The sequence below is a fragment of the Amphiura filiformis genome, chromosome 17 (assembly GCF_039555335.1).
Source record: "Amphiura filiformis chromosome 17, Afil_fr2py, whole genome shotgun sequence".
In the NCBI taxonomy this organism is placed as follows: Eukaryota; Metazoa; Echinodermata; class Ophiuroidea; order Amphilepidida; family Amphiuridae; genus Amphiura; species Amphiura filiformis.
This window is the reverse complement of record NC_092644.1, coordinates 61,937,678-61,961,216: the sequence shown is the minus strand read 5'-3', so window position 1 is coordinate 61,961,216 and position 23,539 is coordinate 61,937,678. Positions and strand designations below refer to the sequence as shown.

The 23,539-nt window shown below is 36.8% G+C and overlaps 1 protein-coding gene across 1 annotated transcript in view; it reads left to right on the top strand.

Moving 5' to 3' along the window:
* LOC140138130 (tyrosine-protein kinase BAZ1B-like) overlaps positions 1 to 23,539 on the top strand; it is a 47,386-nt gene that overhangs the window by 13,500 nt on the left and 10,347 nt on the right. The window contains exons 2-22 of the mRNA XM_072160054.1: positions 1,901 to 2,076; positions 2,456 to 2,561; positions 2,863 to 2,908; positions 3,926 to 4,003; positions 4,643 to 4,719; positions 5,433 to 5,598; positions 5,876 to 7,240; positions 7,687 to 7,808; positions 8,582 to 8,737; positions 9,667 to 9,796; positions 10,018 to 10,186; positions 11,319 to 11,422; positions 12,018 to 12,194; positions 13,121 to 13,278; positions 13,885 to 14,051; positions 14,673 to 14,877; positions 15,508 to 15,574; positions 16,461 to 16,663; positions 18,692 to 18,856; positions 19,381 to 19,549; positions 21,030 to 21,162. Coding sequence (XP_072016155.1) covers positions 1,901 to 2,076; positions 2,456 to 2,561; positions 2,863 to 2,908; positions 3,926 to 4,003; positions 4,643 to 4,719; positions 5,433 to 5,598; positions 5,876 to 7,240; positions 7,687 to 7,808; positions 8,582 to 8,737; positions 9,667 to 9,796; positions 10,018 to 10,186; positions 11,319 to 11,422; positions 12,018 to 12,194; positions 13,121 to 13,278; positions 13,885 to 14,051; positions 14,673 to 14,877; positions 15,508 to 15,574; positions 16,461 to 16,663; positions 18,692 to 18,856; positions 19,381 to 19,549; positions 21,030 to 21,162 — 4,139 coding nt within the window. The remainder of the gene's footprint in view (positions 1 to 1,900; positions 2,077 to 2,455; positions 2,562 to 2,862; positions 2,909 to 3,925; positions 4,004 to 4,642; positions 4,720 to 5,432; positions 5,599 to 5,875; positions 7,241 to 7,686; positions 7,809 to 8,581; positions 8,738 to 9,666; positions 9,797 to 10,017; positions 10,187 to 11,318; positions 11,423 to 12,017; positions 12,195 to 13,120; positions 13,279 to 13,884; positions 14,052 to 14,672; positions 14,878 to 15,507; positions 15,575 to 16,460; positions 16,664 to 18,691; positions 18,857 to 19,380; positions 19,550 to 21,029; positions 21,163 to 23,539) is intronic.

Here is a 23,539-nt window from a genome sequence, read left to right as displayed (position 1 = left end):
CTTCCTAGCTAAATAATGTGCAAACATTTGCAAACCGCAGCGTCCGAGTCGAGTGGTTGCCTTTTATTATTGCGCTGCGTACCATGGGTCTATCAGGCGCGTGCCACTTGAGCTCAATACCTCTCAGTTGTTGACAAGTGTCCCATCCGATCTTAAGCGTCACATCCCGCGGCATAGCTTTGTGCTACCATATTTGAATTGAAACTGGGGCGGGCTTTACGTAATTGACATCGAATCACCGTGCTTCGTTGAACGAATATTTGGAAGTGAGATCTCTAACAGATTGGACCAGTCTCGAATCAGCGCTCAATGGACTTTCGCGTTCACTTATAATACTGAGTATATTTCTATATTGCTGCATGGTTGACTGTGGTGGGTGTAATTAGTGGCGTCGATTTGTGGATGAAGAGGAATGGGTTTTGGCATTGAAGAAAATAAGGGGGGGGGGGAGTTGGTATTTTTTTTCATAGGGCATTACGTAATTATTTATTGTTACATTATCCAGAGATGGAACCGAACCGAGACTGGGGGCCAGTCTACAATTAATATTGCCTATTGTTTTAATAGGCCTACACTCAAAGTGTATGACGGATAATGTACTCGTGCAAATGCATTCGTCAAGATAATTGCACTTGCCATGGAGTTATTGCATTTAGCTTTCGAGCCTATCGGCTCTCAAGCTAAATGCAATAACTCCACGGCGCGTGCGATTATCTTGACGAATGCATTGCACTCAGTTCATTATCCTTATCATAATTTATTGATCTAGAGAATAAAAATCGATTTTTTTGGTTGCTTCGACCAACAACACCTCGTCTACCCTTAATGACCTTAAATAAATTTTAAAATGTTTTAAACATGTTTAGAATGTCATAAGGATCATTGCATTCAATTTTAAGCTCAATCGAGCATTTTCGGTTAAAATGACCTTTTTGACCCTGGATGACCTCTGACGTTCGGAAATATTTTTATTATATTCTTTATGTTTTCCTCTTTCATATGACACCACTCATGGGGTTATACCTTCGTGGCATTTTGAGATATGTCCATTTCAGACCAAATGGTTAGTTAGTAACCTAGTGAGCTACATGTAGTAACCTAGTGAGCTACATATGTAGTAACCTAGTGAGCTAGTAACCTAGGAACCTAGTAACATACACTAATATAGGCTGATACCATTCCATGGTTCAGCAAAAACAGAAAATTGTGTTTTTAATATAATATATGCAAAAGTGATAATAATTTGTGTTCATTTCATACTCTACCAATGATTTTCAAAATGGATACAAATTCAATACATTTTAAAATCATTAATTAGAGTATGGCATGCACAAATTATCACTTTGCATATATACGGTATACATGTACATATTAAAAACATTGTTTTCCAAACCAAAAGAATTTGGAAAATAATTTTTTTTAAATAATTTTTTTTTTAATCTGCAGTGAGTACATGTACTTGCAGTCACGGTGTATTTGTGAGAATGTGTAACACAACTTTAATAATTAAGTAAAGTTGTACTCCATTTTACCCTGGCATGAAATGGCCTCTCCTGTGATGCCATATAATATATGATGCAGAAGCCCTCTGGCTTTGGGGGGCTTCGACCCCTCGAGACCCACTGCGGCATTGCCCCTGGACTACACCGGGGGCCCTTAAGCAGGCCCCTGGAGTGGCCTGGACTCCCGGCCATGATGGGCGACAGCTCTGTTCGCTACACTTTGTCTTTAGGGTTGTTTTTTTTTAACCTTCAATCACAGAGCTCTCTGAGCCCACCAAAATACTCAGCTCGTGCAATATTGGAGGGTCGGAACTACATTCACAACTTAATTTATGAATTTTATGATTATATCTACTTGTATTGTATTCATTGGTTGAACCTTAACCCGTAAATCTCAGGGAGTATGATAGGCAGATGCAGGGATACAAACAGCCTATATGGACTTGTCAATGTACAGGATTCACTGGGTTAACCTATGAAGAAGCCTTGAGGTCAGAGACAGAAGTTCACAAGCGACTCTCATCAAAGTTTCCGAAGCATCTGGAAAGATCGGTGTTAGAACTTGTTCACCATCGTAAGTTTGCATAAATTTATAAAATAACTGTACAGTTTTGTTATTCTTTGCTCACAATAAGGAAATAAGATTAAATAATAACTGTCAGGCAGGGTTTCTGTCTATTTTAACCTGAATTAGACAGAAACTGGCTCAGCAATTTCACTGGGTAAAAGAGTCAACTCAAATGCCATTGATGTGAAAACTCACAATCAAGATAGTACGGTCAAATATTAGCTAGAGCCAGCACTTTTAAGTTAACATACATGTATTTTCCAACATAAGGGAGCCAAGTGGTGGTTTCCATTCAAGAAGTTTTAACCTTATTTTTTCAGGAAGTCAAACTCAAAGGATTCTGGTAAGGTTAACATATCTTCTCTGGTGTCTTCCTTTCCTATAGGTGCTGCTGCTTTAGATGTAATTGTTGATGAAGCTCTGCAACGTATCCAGTCCATATTTGGAGTTGGAGAGACAGTTGAGCTCAAAGTCAAAGTCAGGGGCAAAATGTAAGTATAAAACAGTTAAAACAAGAATAAAGTCACTTGTGTTTGTTTTGATCCTTGCAGTAATTCTTCTAAAAAAATAAATGGTTAAGGTAACATGATTATGTTGACCGTTTCATCAGCACATGTCCTCAACAAAACGGGTTGTGCATGCATACTGCCGGGCAAAGAACAATGACAACTGCTCTTTAGTATGACATCATATGTTGCTTCATTTATTGAATACTTATACATGGTTTTATGTGAACAGATTGCAGATATCATACTAATACCATCTAAATATCTTGTTCCATTTCTTTGACAGAGTCCGTGGCAAGGTTGTTGATTTCAAGCAGATGTGCGATGATGAGGTAAATGTAATTTATAGATCTTTTTGTTATTGTTGTTTTTCAGCTTTGATCAAATGTCAAATATGAAGGGTGATTTAAAAAGATATTATATTGGGTGATAGATAAGTTTGCAGCCTAAGGTAGAAGGAGATGAGTTGACTGCTATTCTGTGCGATTCAACTTATTGAATGATTAAACAGGAAGTTTGAAATAATTACTTTTTCTTGTTTTTCTGTTAGAGATAATTAAATAGCTTGATATTCAATGGTTCCCGAAATTGTCAAATAAAGCTGCCAACAGTGGGAGAGCGTGGCGCAATGGTTAGGGTACTTGCCTTTAGTGCATGAGGTCCCAGGTTCGATTCCCGGCGGTGGCGATTTGCTGGGATATTGACTTGGAAAAAAAAAAGTCTGAAATTAATTGGCAACTTCTGTAGATTAAATTCAGACTTCCGCTCTCCCCTTGGCTCATTTAGAATTGGGTAAATGAATCATGAAAGTACTCCGTCCTTCGGAGGGGCGTTAAGCCGTCGGTCCCGTGTACAGAGAGCCATACCTGTACATGTATCTCGCAGCCAGTTTCGAAAAGAGTAGGGTGTTAACCCCTGACTGTTCCCAACCCGTCCCGGTGTTCAAATGGACCCCAATGGAAATAAGCTTCAATAGAGGCTTTCTTGGGTTATCCAGGGTTGTGAAAACCCGAACAAATCAAATCAAATAAAAAAAACCCAGCAATTTTCCTATATTGAAACTAGCGGGTAACTTGTGTGAGCAAAACATGGAACAATTACAAGAGTTTTGCAAAGATCTATCGTACTGGCCGACCAATCACATAAAATCACGACTGCATCATGCGATGCTACGCAGATTGATTGGCAAATGAGGTGCTGATGTGATGATGACGTGTTTCAACTAGCCAATCAGAACCTGACTTCCTGCTTACGCCATAAATAAACTGTGCCAAAATAAAAAAATGCGAAGGAAATTTGCAAAAGATAATATATATGTAATTTATGTTTTTTTGTTATTTCTTTTATAGCTTCCTACCAGTGACAAAGAGAACAGTGTTTCTGAGGACCACCCTTATTCATCTCCCCAGCATGGCAATGCAAACAAGGTAAACAAACAGGTGTTTTGGTGGTTGTTGTTGTTATTATTGTTTTTTTTTTGTTGTTGTTGTTGTTGTTGTTGTTATTATTGTTTTTGTTGTTGTTGTTGTTGTTGTTGTTGTTGTTGTTGTTGTTGTTGTTATAGTGCATAATTATCACAGGAAAGAAACCAAGGTTTAAAGAAGATGTAATGTGTACTTTTTTTATCCTATGATCAAAACTTCAGGGTGACACAAAATTAACAGATACAGCAATATTATAAGTACATGTATACATTTGTTGCTGCATATTTTCACTCTGTATTCCCTTTTTTTCCAAGTAAAATTTTGCGGTAATATTTGTGACGTACATAAAAGAATATCTCTGTACTTTATGATATTGCCATTGGAGCTCTGTGCTTTATATTCATTATTTTGAGTTGATTTTAATACCAAAAGTGTATTGTAATGTTGAAATTAGATCTAGGGTGAATAGGCCTATCTATTGTTCATAAAAGTGTATAAATTGTTGTTGTTGTTGTTGTTGTTGTTGTTGTTGTTGTTGTTGTTGTTGTTGTTGTTGTTGTTGTTATGTGTTTTGGCTGTTTTTTGTTTGGTTTAATTGTTTTATCTGTTTTTAATACCAATCAATTGTGATTTATCTCCTAGACAACATCATTCCAGTATAATGTACAAGTGGAAGGAGAGGATAAAGTCATCCATTCAATACCAGGCAAAGACCTCTTGTAAGTATTGACACTAAACAGCTATATAATCTGTCAAGCAAATCTTATGTAGGAAATCATGCTTATAACATACCATATTGTCTGTAATAAACGCCCCCTCCCCAATTTTTAATGAAAAATTGACAAAAAAATGCAAAAATTCCATGCTATATCGTGTTACTAAACTTTAACATACATCAGTCATGTAAGAGACGATCGCTAAATTGCATGGACAAAACCTATGACTCAAACTTCTATCCAGTTCATTGCCTAATTATGGTAGAATTTCACTAATTTCATCAGTTTCTTGCATGATGATGCAATGGACGTAATTTCACTGTATTTACCGCAATTCCCTGCAATGTGGGTGCCACCATCAGTAGTAGTATTAGTAAATCCATCCTTTCAACAAGAGCATCATCAGCAATTTAATCCCGAATTTGATGTTTTTCTCAATAACAATTCACTTCTAATAAATCAAAAATTTGCCAAATATTAAATTTTTTTGCCAGTTCTAACTAAAGGATTAAGATATTGCTATTTGGCAAAACATGATATTTTTTTAATCCAAAACACATTATATTAGTGCTGTTACTGCTGTATTTTTTATGGAATCGGGAGTAGCAATTCAAACATCTCTGACTTTACAAATTTACATAGTGCAGAAGTACAAGGAGAATCACAAAGTATACTGTAGTAAGTATAATTGCACACATTCCATTATGTCATTGCAGACACACCACTACCTTGCCATCCAGGGATCTACTACAGCTTTTCATACGGGCTAGTGCAGTCCAAGTAGGGAGTACGCCAGTATGTGCATGGGTTGTGTCTGAAGAGTTGGTCCAAAAGTTTGACTTGCCAAGTCGAATTAACGAGGTTATGCTCTCGCCGTACAAGGTAAGGATAACTTATCAGCAGAGAAGTATAAAGCAGAGGATGTTCATTTCATTACAACTCCAACACGTTAATCGTTGGAGAATAATGTCAGCCCTGTATCAAACAAAACTGTTGATTTGCAATATTAATATTGTAGAATGTAAAATTGTAATATGATAATACAAAAACAATTTTGCACTATGATTGTTTAATTGAGGTTATTGAACTATGCAATTGGAGACCATTGTGATCCATACTGACATCAAGTGACAACACATATTGTTTGCTTTCATTATAGGTGATGCCGAGTAGTCTAGGAAACTTAACCAGCATCAAACGTTCAGCAGAGCCACATGAAATGGCCAGCAAATCCAAAAAGCGCAAACTCTCAGAAAACAATTCGTCATCAAGCGGTCCAAAACTGAAACAGTCTAGTCTAATGGACTTTGGCAAGAAAGACAACATGGTGTTGTCTGTAGTGCTTCAACGTGATCAAAATACTAGTAATATAGGACGCAATCAGAGTGTCATGGTAACGCCTCCAAAACGTAATCCTAACATCATGACATCACCTGAAAAAGTGCATTTAGATCATAGCTATAGTTCTCCACCACCACACCTCAGATCTAGCACCAAGAGTTCATCTAAAAAGCCAACAGAGAAAATTAGTCCTACGAAAACTGAGAAATCAGAGAAGAAAAAGGAAACAAAGGTACCAGCAACCAAGAAAACAGCAGCAGATAAAAAGCAGTCTTCAAAAACTAGCAAAAGCAAAGCACATTCCAAGAAAGCTTCAAAGAAGAAAGATGGTAAGGCGGATTCTGAAGCAGAAGATGTTATAGTCATTGATGAAGAGAAAAAAACCTCTAAATCAAGTAGATCAAGTAGATCTGGCAAGACTGATTCTCAGGAAGATGAAGTTATCATTGTAGATGATTCACCTGATAAAAGTGAGAAGTCAAGTGATGATAGCGTCAAAGCTGAAAAGAAAAGGCTTCCAACAAAACGTAAACTAACCGATCATTTTAAATCAGTACCAGGGAGTAGTCCGCGTAAATCGCCAAGCAAATTGTCTAAAAAAGGAACCGAAAGCAAAGAAAAAGCTACTCGCAAAAGTCCAGTCAAATCTAAGACAACTAAATCTACAAAAGCAAGCAAATCTGAAAAGAAATCATCTTCTTCAGAAGATGAATCTTCCTCTAGTGAGGATGACTTTGAGAGCGACAAAAAGAAATCTAAAGCAGCTTCCAAAAAGCAAGCTGCTGAAAAGGCTAAGAAACAGCCGACAAAGAAAACTCCGCAGAAGAAGCAGACAAAACAACCTACAACAAAGAAGTCTGCAACTAGCAAAGTCTCCTCAAAGAAGGAAACTCCAAAGAAAGGAACACCTAAAAAGGCTACACCCAAGAAAGAAGAAGAAAAATCAACCTCAAAGAAAGCAACACCCAAAAAAGCACAAACTCCAAGCAAATCAACCCCCAAGAAAACTGCAGCCAAGAAGGCCACACCTAAGAAGGCCCCACCTAAAAAAGCGACGACTCCTAAGAAGGGGACACCAAAAAAGACTCCCAAGAAAGCGACTCCTAAAAAGACACCTGCAAAAGGCACGCCAGGGAAGAAGACTCCCAAGAAAACACCAGGTGGAAAAACACCAGGAGGAAAGGTATGTTTGATGTTGTGTAACTTTGTGTGCACTATCTGACTCCCTAAAGCCAAAAGAGGACTTTTTTTTTTTACAATTGAGTTGTTGTCAGTATTAAAGTCTCCTATCCTCAACTAGGTCCATGGACACTAGTTTAATGTGAAGTATTTTGATTTTGAAGTTGGAGTATAAGTTTCAAATAGAATAGACAATTGAGTAACTTCCATTTGAAATACTCACTTCAGTTGTGGATGATATAGGTAAAACCATAATACAGGGGGAGTATAATCTGACCAATTACATTTGAAAAACATACTCCTTCTGTGGAAGATATTTCCCAAATCTTTCACAGGGGGAGTGTGGATTTCAACCGGAACACCTCATTGCAGTTGAAACTATTTCCAGCAAATTGATGACAAATGAAGCACAAATATGATCTGATGCTCACAATATTGATCTTTTTCCAGCTTAAGCAAGCAACCCTGTTTGATGTTGGTGCTAAGAAAGGGTCCAAGAAGGAGGGTAATATGGTTACCAAGGCATCACCCAAAACACCCAAGAGCCCACGGCAACCACCAATAGCAAATAAGTGAGTGGCAGCGTTTGATTTATTGATATTATTAATTGCAACACAATTTTACATATCGTGGGGTCAGAGCCAAAAGGCCCTAAGTGCATTTTTGACCAAAATAATCCTTGCAACACTGGACACATTAATTATTGTATAGCCATAATGAAGCTATAGCCACAGAAACTGTTATCAGCAGAAATGTAAAGCCGTAAGTGCAACACTATGCATGAAATGTGTGAGAGCCAGAAAGCCCTTAGGACAAAAATGCCTGTATCATTAACTGTGACATGATCAAGGGGAATTTAGTTTAACATAATATGTTTCTAAAGAGGACATTTAGAGCTTTCAGAAACTGAAAACCCCATGTTAATATGACTTTTCTTTGCCAAGTTACATCAATTTATCTATCGCTGAAAAAATGTAAAACAAAAGAATTTTAACACTTTCTTTGCCAATATCTCAAAATCAATATTAGCGACATCTGACTCATTTTTCTTGATCATGTCACAAATGGTGTTTTTGTACTTAGGGCCTGTTGGCTATGACACCTCGATATGCACGGTATAAAAATGTGATGTAAAAATTTTTGATATATTTGAAATTTGCTTTGTTCACAATTCACCAAGTGATGGCGCACTTACTGGCAGCATAAATCCCAGCTGGGAACAGCCATGAAGAGTCTGTGGACAGGCAGTTCCTGAACCCTGTCGGATAACAGAGCTCAAATAGATAATGATCTTAAAATGACAGTATTCATGTTGTTCTTGAATGACCTATTTATCATATTTCAGGATGTGCCGTATCAAAAAGAAGGACCAAGATCTATACAAGAAGCTTGTGGTGAAAGCTGCCAAAGAATTGACAGAGAAACAAATCAACCACCTCAAACCAGAAATCAAAGAGGATGTCCTGCTCAAGTATAAAGAGAGAATGGAAAAACTCAGATGGTGAGTAGTAGGCTATTCCAGTTGAAATCCATACACCCCCCTATGGAAGATATGACTTCAATCTTCCACACAGGGATGTAGATTTCAAATGGGGTTAACTAAATGGGTGACTCTTTTAGGGATTCATGTTTCACTGTTGCTTATCACCGTTTAACAACAATGTGTCCATGTCATCTGCATGTTTTACTTCGCTCGGGCAGCTTTAACTGCTTGAGCGAAGTAAATCAGACATACACGCTGGACATTGTTAAATGGTGATGAACAACATTGAAACATAATTGAATCCTGTTCAACAACAAAAACAAGCTAAAGATGGTCTAATTCACATGATTATTTCATGAGGAATGTCAGTTATTCATTCCCGCTCAACCTTGCAAAATGCATAGCCCATTACAAGTCTTGAAGTTATCCCAAGACTTTTCAGAATAACTTTTCAGACTTTCCAAAATTAAAACAAAAATAATTGGCAGCACATTACATTTGAGACAACTAGTCCGATATACAACGTCACACATCGTTGAGTTCAATCTCAATGGCTCATATATGATTCTGGTTTTCAAAGTTACATTCAACAAGTCTCAAATAGTGCAGTTAGTATGACCTACTGTAGATCAGATTCTGCATGAGTTTTGATAGTTGAATGGACCAAAGTGCACATTTTAAAACTGCATATTTTTGTAAGTAATGAGCCATTTTGATTGAACACAATGATTTCTGATTGTAAATTGGAACAGGTGTGTAAAATGAAATAGATTTCCAATAGTTTTTATCATTTTTCAAATTACTCTTCATAGTCTTAGGAGTGAGCTTGGAACTTGTAGGCTCTATATTAGAGATAAACATTGTGTAACAAGATGAACAATGTATTGACATATTTTCTCTTTTCTCTTGTGAATTTGAACTTCAACCTTCCTATGCCATGTTTACAGGCAAAATATGAGTCCAGAAGAGAAGGAGAAAATTCTGCAGGCTAGGAAAGCGGAAAAGAAGAAGAAGGCACAAGAAGAAAGACAGAAGAAAGCAGAGGAACTCAGGAAATTGAAGACAGAACAGGCCAAGGTAAGATTTGGTACAGGTAGTTAGACAAAGAAAAAGTGTGTTAGTTGTCTTTTCATTTTTATTTCTTAGTTTTGTAGCCTTTGTGTAGTTGTTGCTCTTGTTTTATGTTAAATTATAATTCATTAAGTTCAAAAGTCAAAATTTGGCTGTGCATATGATGAAGTTGAAAACAATTGGTAGATAAAATTTTAATTCTAAGTTATTTCCTCTTATGTCCACAGAGGTATGAAGATCAAGACTTAAAGTTGAAGCCGCTTCCCGCTCCAAAGCTAGTGTCCATGCCAGAGGGCATACCTAATACTTTATTTGGTGACATAGCGATGGTGGTTGAATTCCTTAATTGCTACAGCGGTTTACTTATGCCTGATGACCCATATCCAATTACTGCAGGTAAGCACCAAATATGGTAGACTAAAAGCCAAATATGGTATCGCTAATAATCTATTTGGTATTTCTCAGTTACAGTAGCCTACTTAAACTAGCATCCATTTTTCAGTTGATATGCATGAAAAAAGCTTACTCCTAAAATTTCAGTTGATTCTGATTTTCCATAACTTGCAAGTTATGCATGATTATGTGTATTACACTGTTCCATAGGCCAATGTGTTGTAATTTCGTTCTGGTGTACCAGAACATAATTCAAATTTGACGATATTTTTGCTAAACAAATTAAGGGATGGGGTATGAGCGTTTGGACAGTATTTATTGTGGGACATTAGAGCACATCAGACATATCAATTGCATTCTGAATACGAAGAATGTCCTTCTGATATCAAATAATTTTGATTTTTTTTAATTTGCAATGTAATGCACATTTTATGGCAAATGATTAAAAATTGATATTTTTGATATTAAACAGTACTCGAAGTAAACTTTATAAATCTGATGATTTATACTTAAAAGTGTATGTAGGTGGGATGAAAAGCCGACGATCAATTGAAAATTTTGACCTTTCGTATTGAAGATATAGATTTTTTTCCCGAAAAGACCTAATTTTTGTTAGGCTTTTTTGGGGAAAAAATCCATATCTTCAACTAAAGGTCAAAATTTTCAATTGATCATCGGCTTTTCCTCCCAGCTACATGCACTTTAAGAATATATCATTAGATATTATATCATTAGATATATAAAATTTACTTCGAGGACTGTTATAATATAAATCAAAAAATGTGAAAAATATCAAATTTGTATAATTTGTCATAAAATTTGTATTATATTGTGATTTTCAAAAAATGAAAATTATTTGATATCAGAAAGACATTCTCCGTATTCAGAATGCAATACGATATGTCTGATGTGCTCTCATGTCCCACAAAAAATACTGTCAAAACGCTCATTCCAGATCCCTTAATCTGTAAGAAATATTTTGTACATAAACGTTATTTAGCCAGAGGTTTCCAGTGGTATAAAAATCTCAACTTTTTTTTTGAGAAAAGTGGGGATGAGGCTGTGGATCACAAAATGCCCTTAATTTTGTTTTAGAATTAACCAATGAAGGAATTTTTTAACCCTCTCTCTGCAGATTCTTTGATGAAAGCCCTTGTGTATGGTAAAGAAGGGTTTGCTTATCTTGCTAGAGTACTGGTGATTTTACTCAAGACACTACTACAGGATGAGATTGCTGAAGTAAGTTGTTATCATAGAATTAGAGAAGGAGAAGCGGGACTCGACCGCCATCTTGATACAGGCATGGAGCAAAATTGTGGGTATTCGGTTTCCCTTGGAATGGGCTTGAGGAAATCGTTGTCATGCAAGAGTGACATGGATGATGGGTGCATTTGAGAGAGACTTGATGCGACCTGTACGCGATACCAAGATGCTAAAGATAAGACACAGAATTCTTTTTGTTTGTCTCCGCGCACCATCGGCAAGGACCCAAATACCCCCAATTTTATCGCCGTAGCTGACGATGCAATTGTTTGTGGCTGTATAGGGAGTCCCGGTTCTCCTTCTCTAATTCTGTGGTTGTCATAAAAATAATTGTGGATTGATTACTTGATTTATTGATTTTATGTCATATAGTTCTACTTCCAACATGAAGAGTGTATGTATGGTAGGTTCAAACCATCATGATAAAAGTGAAAAACAGAAGATGAGAGTTTTAACATATGCCTTTAGTCAAAAGAGAGAATGATATTTTCAGTAAATTTGCACTTTAATGTTTACCTACCTGCCAACATTCCAATTTGAGAATTAATTAATTGTCCATTTTGTATTTCAGGATTGGCGTGAACTATCAATGAAGTTGTCCGATATTACCGTAAACATGCACACATGTTCTGAACTGTTACGCATGAGTCTGAGGCGTACTGATCATGAGCATGTTGTGCCCTCTAAGGATGATGATGAAAGCAGTAGTAATTTCAGTGATTCTAGCTTTGAAGATGAGGAGGATGTGGTGAGTGCATGGCTTTATTGAAATTATCACTAACTGATTTGTGGATATTTAGGCTATTTAAAAATAAGGATAATGTAGTTTCCTTGACAGTGGTGCAACCATTATTAAAATATTTTTTGCAGCTAAGGACACATTATTTAGAGAATAAACCTTATTCAGAGAATAATTCTAATTCTTAGTCAGTTAAATATTATTTTAATAACTGTAAACTATTTTTTTAGCAAAAAAAGTTACCGTCATAAAAACTCCCCTTTTTATAAACTGAACAAAGCTTGTTTACAACTTCACGTATCCTGTTGCGTGTACGGCTAGCGCGTGCAAGTATTCCTCAATAGTCTACGCATACAATGCGATACATAAACGCACCTCTACAAGCGTGTTACGCGTTATCAACACTCATGATTATGTGTCTACGAACTAGACCACTCCCACTGACTAAGAATAAGGTATAATACCATATTTGTTTTCTATTACTACAATAATAGTGTGATGTCAAGAGAAAATATCATTATTTTTTTGGTCCAAGCATTTTAAAATTAGTTTACCACAAGGTAGAGTGTGTAGTTACAGTGCGCGACACAAAGAAAGTTGATGTGTAACCATGAGTTATGGTCTGAGTAGAACATGCCACGCTTTGCTGTGTTTCGGTCACAACAAAATGTTTTGTTCCAGCAACTGAAGCCATCTTTCATCTTGTGATTATATTCTGATCATCACACTCATAGACAGTTAATATTTACAAATGACTAAGTCCTCTCTGTTTACTTTTGGTCTCAATGAGGGAGCCTTTTAAGAAAATTTACCACTCAGAAATTATAGTAAATCTTGATGTCTTGATTGCAATTCTAAATTTTACAGTTTTTCTACCTCAATGAATGATAATCTAAACAAAGATATTTAATGTGTGTGTATTGTAATTTCTATAGCCATACAAGCTGGTTGAGAAACTGGAAACATGCGAGTTCTTTGACCTTGAACCAGAAGACAAGTTGGAAATTTTAAAATGTGTTTGTCATCGCATCCTGGGATCTTATTCTATACAAGATTTCATGGAGCAGAAACAGAGAGCAGCGGCAAAGTTATGGTAAGTATTAACATATGCTCATAGTTACTAGGCAAACTTTGATTACATTTAAAAGACTTCAGCAAAAGCCATGGTAGTTGTAACTATTATTATCTGTTCACAATAAAAACCGTTATCCTTGACAAAGGATATTGGTTGCCACCTAAAATGCTCAAATAAAGCTCAAACATGGCAAGTTTTCCATTTTGCTGAAAGAAATCACTGAGTAGATAACGGCAAACACAAACAATGTAAATCCAGTTGTGCATACCAAGGATGTTAATATATCGATAATCTTCAATAAATCGACCATCTAATATCAATATCACTGATATCACTTCCTGAAGAAAATCGGTATATCCAAGTTGCCAATAATGAAAGAAAAGAATAAAAAAAATCAGGAAAAGGGACTGAAATTAAGCTCCATAACTCGCTGGAAGGTGGCTGGCACATTCTGCACTACGCTTCCAACTGGCTACATACGCGCAGCTAGTGTGCATCTCGACAAGTGTGTTCAGCGACATGTCCACTGCCATCTACCGTGTGATAGATGAAATCCAGAAACCAATGATATTCAGTGCTAAACCACTGCCTCTGACTAAGAATTTATTTTTATTTCCCAAAAAGGAGAGAAAAACTGCAGACACTGAAAGAAAAGAATGATAAACTGAGAGAAGAGAAGCAGAAGAAAAAGCAACAACAAGAAGCAGAGAGACTGGAGAAGGAAAAATTGAAAGCAGAACAGGAGAATGGCAAGAAAGAGAATGGCGAGAATTCATCTGATGATAAGAAAGGTGAGAAATGCCCGGGGAGGGGAGGCATTCATGTATAAAAGTTGTAAGCATCTGTGTGAGTCCGCTCAATGATGTCAAAAATTGTGGAATTGGTTTGAAAGTTGCCCCTAAACAAGGATAGACATTGTAAAAACACCCTCAAACTAACCCTAAACGAGGATTTTACTCAAATAAAAATGCCCTAAGCACAGAATTGGTTTGAAATTTGCCTCTAAACAAGGACAGACATTGCGTGTGTCTGCATGAGTGTCATTTAGAATTTTTTTTAATCTGGTTTTTAAAATCACTCTGAAACCACTCTTTTGTGCCAAATACATGTAACTTGATAATTTAAAAAACGCGAAGATCATCCTTTTAAAAAAAAACCCTTCAAATGAGGTTATCTGAATGAGTGATTCCATTTAAAATCTACACTCCCTGTGTGGAAGATTGAGGTCATGTCTTCCATGGGGGTGTGTAGTTTTTAATTAGAAAGCACAATGTTGTAGTTTAGTATGTTACTCTATTAGGATCCTCTAAATCAGTGAAATATTTCTCATGAAGAATTAAAAGCAAATCTTTTTGTGCTTTAAATTGCAATTGTTTGAATCATAATTCCATTGTGTATTGTTTGATTTTCAGTAAACGGAGAAGCATCATCTGATAAAGAAGCAAAAGGGAAGAAACCCAAAAAGACCACAAAGAAAGAGAGTAAACCTGAAACCAAAGAGCCTAGCCCACCACCTGAGGAGGAGCTAGATTTGGCATCAGTGGTGAAACGCAGGAGGGTATTAGCTGCTAAAATGAAGATTGAGAAAGCTGAACAGGAAAAGATAGACAAAGCAAGGTAAAGGGATAGGTCATGTGTGTATAAAGCACACCCTAAAACTTGACACATTAGACTTGAAAGAGTCTCAGCTCTAACACCCACTAAACACTACATTATGAATATAGTATCAGATACTCAGTGATACAAAAATGGATCAAGTCTTACTTCAGAAAGCCAAAGGACTTGTAGCAAGTCTATGGAATCATTAACTCTAGACAACCGGTTGCAGCATTTTAGATTATCAGTAAATGAAACAGTGTTGCAGCAGATACTCTTTTATTATACTTTCTTGAACCTTTAAGTGGCAGGACTCATAACGAATAGTGTGCAATGACATAGTTGAGCATGCAATGTGTGACTGATGTGCACTTTCATTTTTTTTATACAAGGGTAAGTAGGGACTTGATTGACACATGCAGTTACAAAAAACAAATAATTTTTGCTACTTATAGGTGGAACAAAATGAAGGTGAAACACAGTACCATGCTTAACAATCCAAGATGGCTGCTTCCGTATAATGCTACACAAACCTTATGAAAGTCATAACATGAAACCCAGTACCATGCATGACAATCCAAGATCGCTGCTTCCTTGTAATGCTACACAAACCTATATGAAAGTCATTTGAATGTTTTATTTCTATTGCAGGAGAATGAAAGAACAGGAGATCTACAGGAAACAGAAAGAAGAAGAGCAGTTTCAAAAGAATTTTGAAGTGAGTTGGAAGAAAATTGGTTAGGAGTAATTGTCTTAGGGGTCTTTTTGAAATTCCCTTACACAGGAAGGTGTGCGCCATCCTGCAGCTTTCCTGTGCTAGCCTTCTTTTGTTAAAATCCTGTGTGATTACAACACTGCAATTAGCCACTTCACTGACTTAAATTAGGAGCGCGCTTTCCTGACCGAGCTTTCCTAAGGCGCGCGCTTAGCGAGGGGATTCCTGCCTTCTTTCTGTGTGAAAGCGTGGTAGGGTATTTCAATATGAGCCCTTATAAGTTAGGAGAATACTGTATTGTCAGTAATAAACACTCCCCCTCTAATAAACGCCCCCTCCAATTTAATTGACAAAAATGCAAACATTTCCATGCCATATTTTGTGAGTTAACTTAAAACTTGCATTAGTCATGTCAGTGATGATCGCTAAATTGCATGGACAAAACCTATTATGACTCAAACTTCCATCCATTTAATTGCCTAATTATGGTAGAATTTCACCAGATTCATGCTTGATGATGCACTTAAGGGTGTAATTTTGTTGTCATTTTCCACGTGATTGGGTGAGCGCCGGCCATCATAGTAGTATTAGTATAGTCAATCCCTCCTTTCTACAGGAGCATCGTTGGGAAATTGAACCAGATTTTTAAGCTTTTTCGCTGACAATTCACTTCTAATAAATGCCCCCCTTGAACAAACTTCTCACAATTTTTCCAGATACATTAACCTGCAGTTGACAATAATACATAGCCAAGAACAGGTTTACTATGCAATGTATTAGTGTCAACTGGAGGTTACTACGATAAGAATTGTGAGGTATTTTTGAAGTGTTCTTTTAATTCATATATAGATACTCAAATAACAATGAAATTGATTTTTTCTTTCTTCAGGATGGTATTCAGTTAGCTAAGTTGGCCTTACGTCAAACACCAGTAGGAACCGATCGTAATCACAGTCGTTACTGGATCTTCTCAACCGTCATCCCTGGACTGTTTATTGAGAAGGGCTGGGCTGATAAGGATGTTGGGTTTAGTACAGTGACAGATGAAAATGAAGAAGATGATGAACCCCTAAAACAACAGGTGGAACACACGTAAGTTGAGTAGTTATATGTGTTGGCAGATAAACAGTAATTAAATTTTGAATGGTCATTCAATTGAGACTTGTTTCTATATTTTGATGTGAAAACACACATTTTCATCAGGAGCAAGGCTCCCGCTAGCCTTCAAAAACTCTGCGCCTGATCGGACGCCCAACTGTAAAACCTGGTCGGGAAATGTGCGTCCCACAAAATTTTTGTACGTCTGTACATGTATGTTAATGTGTTGGGCAACAGGGAATACAATTTTACAAAGCCCCCGATTGCCGGTATTGCATCGCATTACATCGCAGTTTGATGCAAATATTTGGCTATTTCCTTTCAGATTCCTGATGAGATTTTAAAAATTTATGTAAATATTATTGTCAATAACAAATTATGAATGCAAACTTGCTGACAATGTACAATAGTTTAGAAAGTTGTATTTTTGCTCTGGCGTTTGAGCAAAAGCTTATCACGTTGTCTCGCTGCCGTAAGAATTTTCATTCATTGACTGGTGACCCGGAAGTGTTGCAAAATGGGTGTGGTTAAATGTGAAAGGTCAATAACTAGTTTACTGATTGGTCCATTGGTTATGAATATTAATTAAGCTTTATTAGGAGAATTAGGAGTGATCAGTCAACGTAATTTTCGCGATTTTTATGATGATGAAGTTGGTAAGCTTATAATCACTCATTTTTGGGCTGAATCAACTTGCGTCCGACTGGACGCAACGGGTTGATGAAATTTGTTGAACATTGCGTACAGCAATACAAAAATGCGTCTGGATGCAAGAATTCACGTCCAGCGGGAGCCTTGATCAGGAGACCTCAATTGTTTGGCTTTTCACATTGATTTGACCTACACTCATCTCGAGTCAATCGTGGAGTAAACTACGGCTTTCTGGAGTTTTGGTGTGTTTTCATGTCAAAATATTGAGGTTAATCTCAATTATTTTTATGTTGAATATATCTTTAATTTTTAATTGTTGGAAAATTTTTGTTTTTGATCCACATTTAAACTTCCCCTTCAGTTCACAAGTTATGTCAAGTTAATTTTGTTTGCTTTGAAAAAGATTTCTGTTATCGTTGAATAAGTTCATCAGGTTTGCTGATTAAATAAACAAAAAGACATTTTAGCTTGACAAAACCAAGTGAATTTTTACTCACTACAATATTTCGTCCTTCACATCGGAGGACTTCATCAGGTATGACTGATATGGTCATCTGATCCACTTTCCTTAGCCACGTATATGATCCGCTTTTAAAGACTGCAAATGAGTCTAAGCATCACCGGAAACCCATCTCCCGGGAAAGTGGATCAGATGACCATATCAGTCATACCTGATGAAGTCCTCCCATGTGAAGGACGAAATATTGTAGTGAGTAAAAATTCACTTGGTTTTGTCACGCTAAAATGTCTTTTTGTTTAGATTTTTGTTAATTCAAATCAAAGGTAAAACTCTAATTCGCCCGAAGAGCTATACTAGGAATTCCAATTGAATGAACACAGCCTTCAACAGCTGTGTTCGATCCAACCGTGATCACATTTCAAACTACAAGCGAACACACAATCCTGGATACAGTACTAACCAATTATGAGTGCGTTGGCATGGTTGGATTTACTTACACGCACACTCCTGGCAACGCTGGCAAACATCACACAGTTTATGCAAACAATTGTCAGGCTGTGTTCATTCAATTGAAATTTCCACTGTAGAGTTGTTTTCATGTTGTAAGTTAAACACAAATAGGGTATTCTGATATTTTTCTGGTGCTGGCTAGAAGGTTTAACAAGTGAATCACGGATTTAAGAATTGATGAGGAAAATGTTTATACATACCGTAACATTGGTTTCATTGCAAATGATTTTTACCAAAATATCATGTGACATAATGTTTGAGCAATTAATCACTTTGAACAGCTGGGCAAATAATGGTATGTAGGATCCACTTTTGGTTAACCATACATGCTATTATGATTGTCTCTATGATACACCAATGACCTATGATGTTAATTTTGTTTTGTTATTATTTCTTTGCAGAATACCCAAAGTAGGTCAGAATCTGTGGTTCCAGTACTCAAGCGCGAAAGAAATAGACTCATTATTAGAGGCTCTCGACAACCAAGGTATTAGAGAAAGCGCCCTCTATACAGTGCTCAAAAAGCGCTATGATGATATCACAAGGTTGACATTCTTATCACGCAGGTTAGTGTTTGAATTCAAACATTTTGTTTTTATTTCTATATCAATGTTTAAGGCGCGAGTGCGATTGCCCACCATAAATCGCCTGTCTGAGTACGATTTATTGCACACCTCAATTCCTAAACTTATAACAGAATGCAATTTAATAGCACACCTGACAGCCCACCATTAAAATTTCCAGAAGTGCCATTTGTAGCACGCCTGTTATTTTCAAAACTCAACCCCTACTGCCAGGTATTGTAAATGCTTACAGATCTTATACTAGTTGAACAAAAATTAAAAATTAACCCAAAGATTTAAAAAATATAACGGTCACACTAATGGTGATAAGCAAATACACTATACCAACCTTATTTTTGTTCAGCCCATTATGAAAATGCAACAAATTGTTTTAGGCCTAAGAAAGTCTTTTATGAAACAAAACTGTACAGGAAATGGACAATACAAGTGAGACTGTAAACTTAAAGTTCAAGGAGATTGTTTCTGTATCAATTCTCACACATCAATAAATTTCAATGTTTCACCAGGTCTGGTCCTGATTTACGAGATTCTGATGGTCCCAAAGAACTTTTGGATTCATTTAGAGAAGATATGTCAGACCTGGAGCTGAATATCAGACAGGGACAGCTAGGAGGTGTCAATAACTTTGAAAAGTGGGAAAAGAAACTGTTAGCTGGTAGCAAGTTAAAAGATCTGGTAAGTACTAAACATGAAAATAATAATCTACAGCTTGGCAAATATTGTTGATATTAAAGTTAAAAGATCTGGTAAGTACTAAACATGAGAATAATCCACAGGGGCAAATATTGTTGATATATCACTTAATCTCCAACACATGGAGTGCAGATTTCAAATGGAATCACCCATTCATTTGAAATTCACACTCTCTGTTTGGAAGATGAAGGTCATGTCTTCCATGGTAGTGTATGGTTTTTAACTGGAATACCCCATTCTGTATATGGTCAATTCCAAGCAACCTTGCCCAAATTGTCAAAATTTAAAAATCAAGTCAAGTTTGTGATTTTTGTCTCATATTGTAGCTAAAAAGCTACATTTTCTGAAAACGTACTTTTTTAGGAGGAAATGGTGTTCATTGTTAGAAAAACATCTTAATTCGCATAAATTTGCATATTCTTGACTGGTAAAAGCAGCAAAACTAAAAACACAGCAACTGCTCTGTACTGTAAAATTTTGGAAACAAATTATGCATGTGATTATAAAGTTTATATAAGTAACTCAAAATATAAACAACAGAAATTTCCAGATTTTATAATGTGTACCTTCGTCAGCATTGTTTGAGTACCAATTTTACGATTAAAAGCATCATTCCGCAACGCAAAAGTATCATTTATTACCACTGCAATTTTAAAATAAGGTTGATTTTCATTGAAACTAGAATGCAAAGTAAATTTATTCATCCCTATCCAATGAAACAAAAATAATTTTCAAAAAGTCTAATTTGCGTTGGAAACGACCAATTAAAGTTGCATCATTCCGCAACGTTGCGGAATGATGCATAATGCATAATGTACCTGTTTGAACAAAAATATACACCATTTTGGGTTAAAACTTTCTGAAATGCATTGCACAGAACTATCTTTACAGTAATTGATGTTTCAGCATTGCCTGAACCATTGTAAGTGACATTTCTCCACAAAACCCCATGCATCATTCCGCAACGCCATAAGGATTCGTGGATTGCAAGGATTTTTTTCTTTAAATTTATGATAAAATAAAAACGGTGATGATTATTTCTTGATAGATGGTGATAGTTGTTATGTTACATCCCATGGCTAACATCCAGTGCTAAATTTCACTTCCAAGAATTTTAGACTAGCAGAATGTTGACATAATTCTAGTTTCAAAATGTGACTATGCAACACAAGTTATCGGATTAAAAAAAAATCAGTGATAAATATTTTTGGATAAATATTGATATTTGTCAGCTAACATAAGTAGCTAAGTATATAAAACACAATTTACTCAAATTTATTGATATATTTATTTTTATTTTCAAACATGGACTGCTTCTGTGCACGCTCTCAAAATGTAAATAGCTGCCGTTCTTCTCTGCCACAAACTTGTGTGTAAGTCCCGTCTCAGCTGCAGCAAGAAGAAAAAATAATTTATACCTATAATTTGATAGTAATGCTTGTAATGTCATTTGTGTTATCAGGGTGCACTGATGATTGAATCCTTCCACGGTGTCAATCCAAAGTTCCTGCAAGGTATCCTGGCACCTCCAAAAGCAAAACCAGTAGAAACAATCACAATTGATGGAGAGGATGGCGACAAGGAGAAATCAAGTGGTAAGAATAGAGACTATTTGGCAATCTTTCTTTGCTATAAGTATGAATGAAGATGGAACACTTTGGTATACTGCTTGGAGGTGATGGTCCCTCCCTGGACATGAGAGAAGATTGCAACTGCAACCCTCCCCTGTTGAGTGGTCCTGAATATTTTTGGGGTGCACAGTCACTTGAGGAACGTATAGGCCACCTTCATCTAAAGCTCCTCTAGGGTTTTATATGGTTAATATGTGTGTTTAATAAACAACCTCTGAGCCATTGTAGTGCATTAGGTGTTTCTTTCATCACATGTTTTATGATTAAGCACCAGATCTCTTAAATTCGGGAGTGCATAAAGTTGACCCTCGACTGAGGCGTTGTATTAGATCACACAACTTTGCTGTTAAAATTCAAACTGGTTTGCAACGGAATCTAAACTTGGTTTGCCACATAAGATCATTTCTCCCATGCTCTGCAGGCTTATGGAATGACCTGTGATGATTACATGTAGCTTCAATCAGGAATATAATAGCTATCTTGGTGCCAACCTGTCAACGAATGCACACCCAACCACAATTTTGAGTCAGTGGCTGGGACACCGCCATTTTGTGTAAATTTGGTTAAGGTTACGCTAAATTTCTATGGTTCTCATCCTAATTTGGGCTGTACATAGCCACCTAAACCAATTTTTTTCTCCAGAAAATAAACATTGTAGACCTAAAAATCATAGGTCATCTCGAAGCTAACATTCTAAGCATTATTATTAATTATTATTTATTAATCTAGCTCATACACAAATGTACTTTGTCAGTGTTTCAATTTTGTTCACGTCACATGAGCATGAAGATTTTTGTGACAGAGGCCATAATTTAGTGATGCATGCCCCGATTTTGCTTTTAATTTGGCTACAGATAATAAACAGTTCAACAAAATAATGTCGCTATTCAGCCTGTATAAAGCTTGTGTTGATTTAATTTTATAAGCTTAAGCATTGACAAAATTTGCATGGAATCTGGTACCACTTGTTGTCATTTTTTGCAACAATAATATTGTATTTGTGTATGATATTATCGCCAGAATTCTTAGCTACATTATTTCTATGATACCTTACCATAACATATGTGGTATGCTAGTGTTACTAGGATTCACCAAAAATGAAATAACCGGGCGTTTAGGCGCACTACCTGTCATTTTGGGGGTCCCAAATATACGGGGGGGGGGGGGGGTTCGTAAATTTTTGGAAAAATAGGGGGTCATAAAATTTTTAATGACCAAATGTAGAGAATCTGAGTCACAAGATGACTACAGATAGTGTGTTTATTTTATTTAAAAGGACCGATTTCAATACAATTTTAGCCTGTTAAGGGGTAAGGTGTATCGGTGGTGGCCGGGAAGGCCCGGGGGGATCACTCGCATACCAAAGTGGTATGCATGCTCGTCCCAGCACCTCAAAAATGAACCCTAAATGGCGTAATCAGTGTGGAAAAATTTTACCCCTTATTGGCGTAAGGCTCTGTAAATCTTACCCCTAAAATATGGCGTAATTTGGCGTAAGAAACTAAAATGGACCCCTAAATGATGTAAATTCTTAAACAAACCAACTGAAAATGAAAAAATATACCCTAAACGTCGAAACTTTACCCTTTTTTTCTAAAAACGTCGACGCCGCCACAAGGCCAAAAATCAACCCTTTTTCGACATTTTTGGGGATGAGCATGCGTACCACTTTGATATGCGAGTGACCCCCGGCAGGAAGGGGGGCGCAATTTTATTGGCGCTGACTTTTTGTAAATTTGAGACCCCCTTCCAAAGAAAACTTCACAGCCCCCTAAATACATAAAAGTAATGGCCAAAAAAATTTTTAGTAGGCCGAGAGGGCAGTGGCGGATTCAGGAATAGCGCGACCATCGGGAGGGTGTCTGAGGGGATGTGAGCCTCAAAACGGGGGGGTAGGCTACCAGTGCAGGGCCTCAATTGCAAAACCTGTGTCTTGATGAGCTTTTTGACATCTCTGTCAAAATGATTTTGCTGGAACAAATTCGCACGAATGGAGCAAAAGTTTATGATATTAAAAATGGACCAAAATACTCGGCGCTTATATACTGGCTTGTCAATCCCAGTCCAACAATTAAGGGGGTGTTGAAAAAAAATGAGACCCCTCAACTTTTTGGATTGTTACAAAATTCAGAGATGCACAGACTGACCCCAAAAATCCTGAACTTGCAAATCGTGGCGAGCGTAGCGAGTGGAGCTGTGTCCCAGCACGGCCGGGGGGGTTCGGGGCCCGCTCAAGGGCCCTGGTGGGGGTAAGCCAGATGGTTTCTGCACATTTCGCACCACAGGAAAGGACATTTCAGAGGCTATTAAAAAAGAACATTTCAAAGCTCCTGGCTTGTTC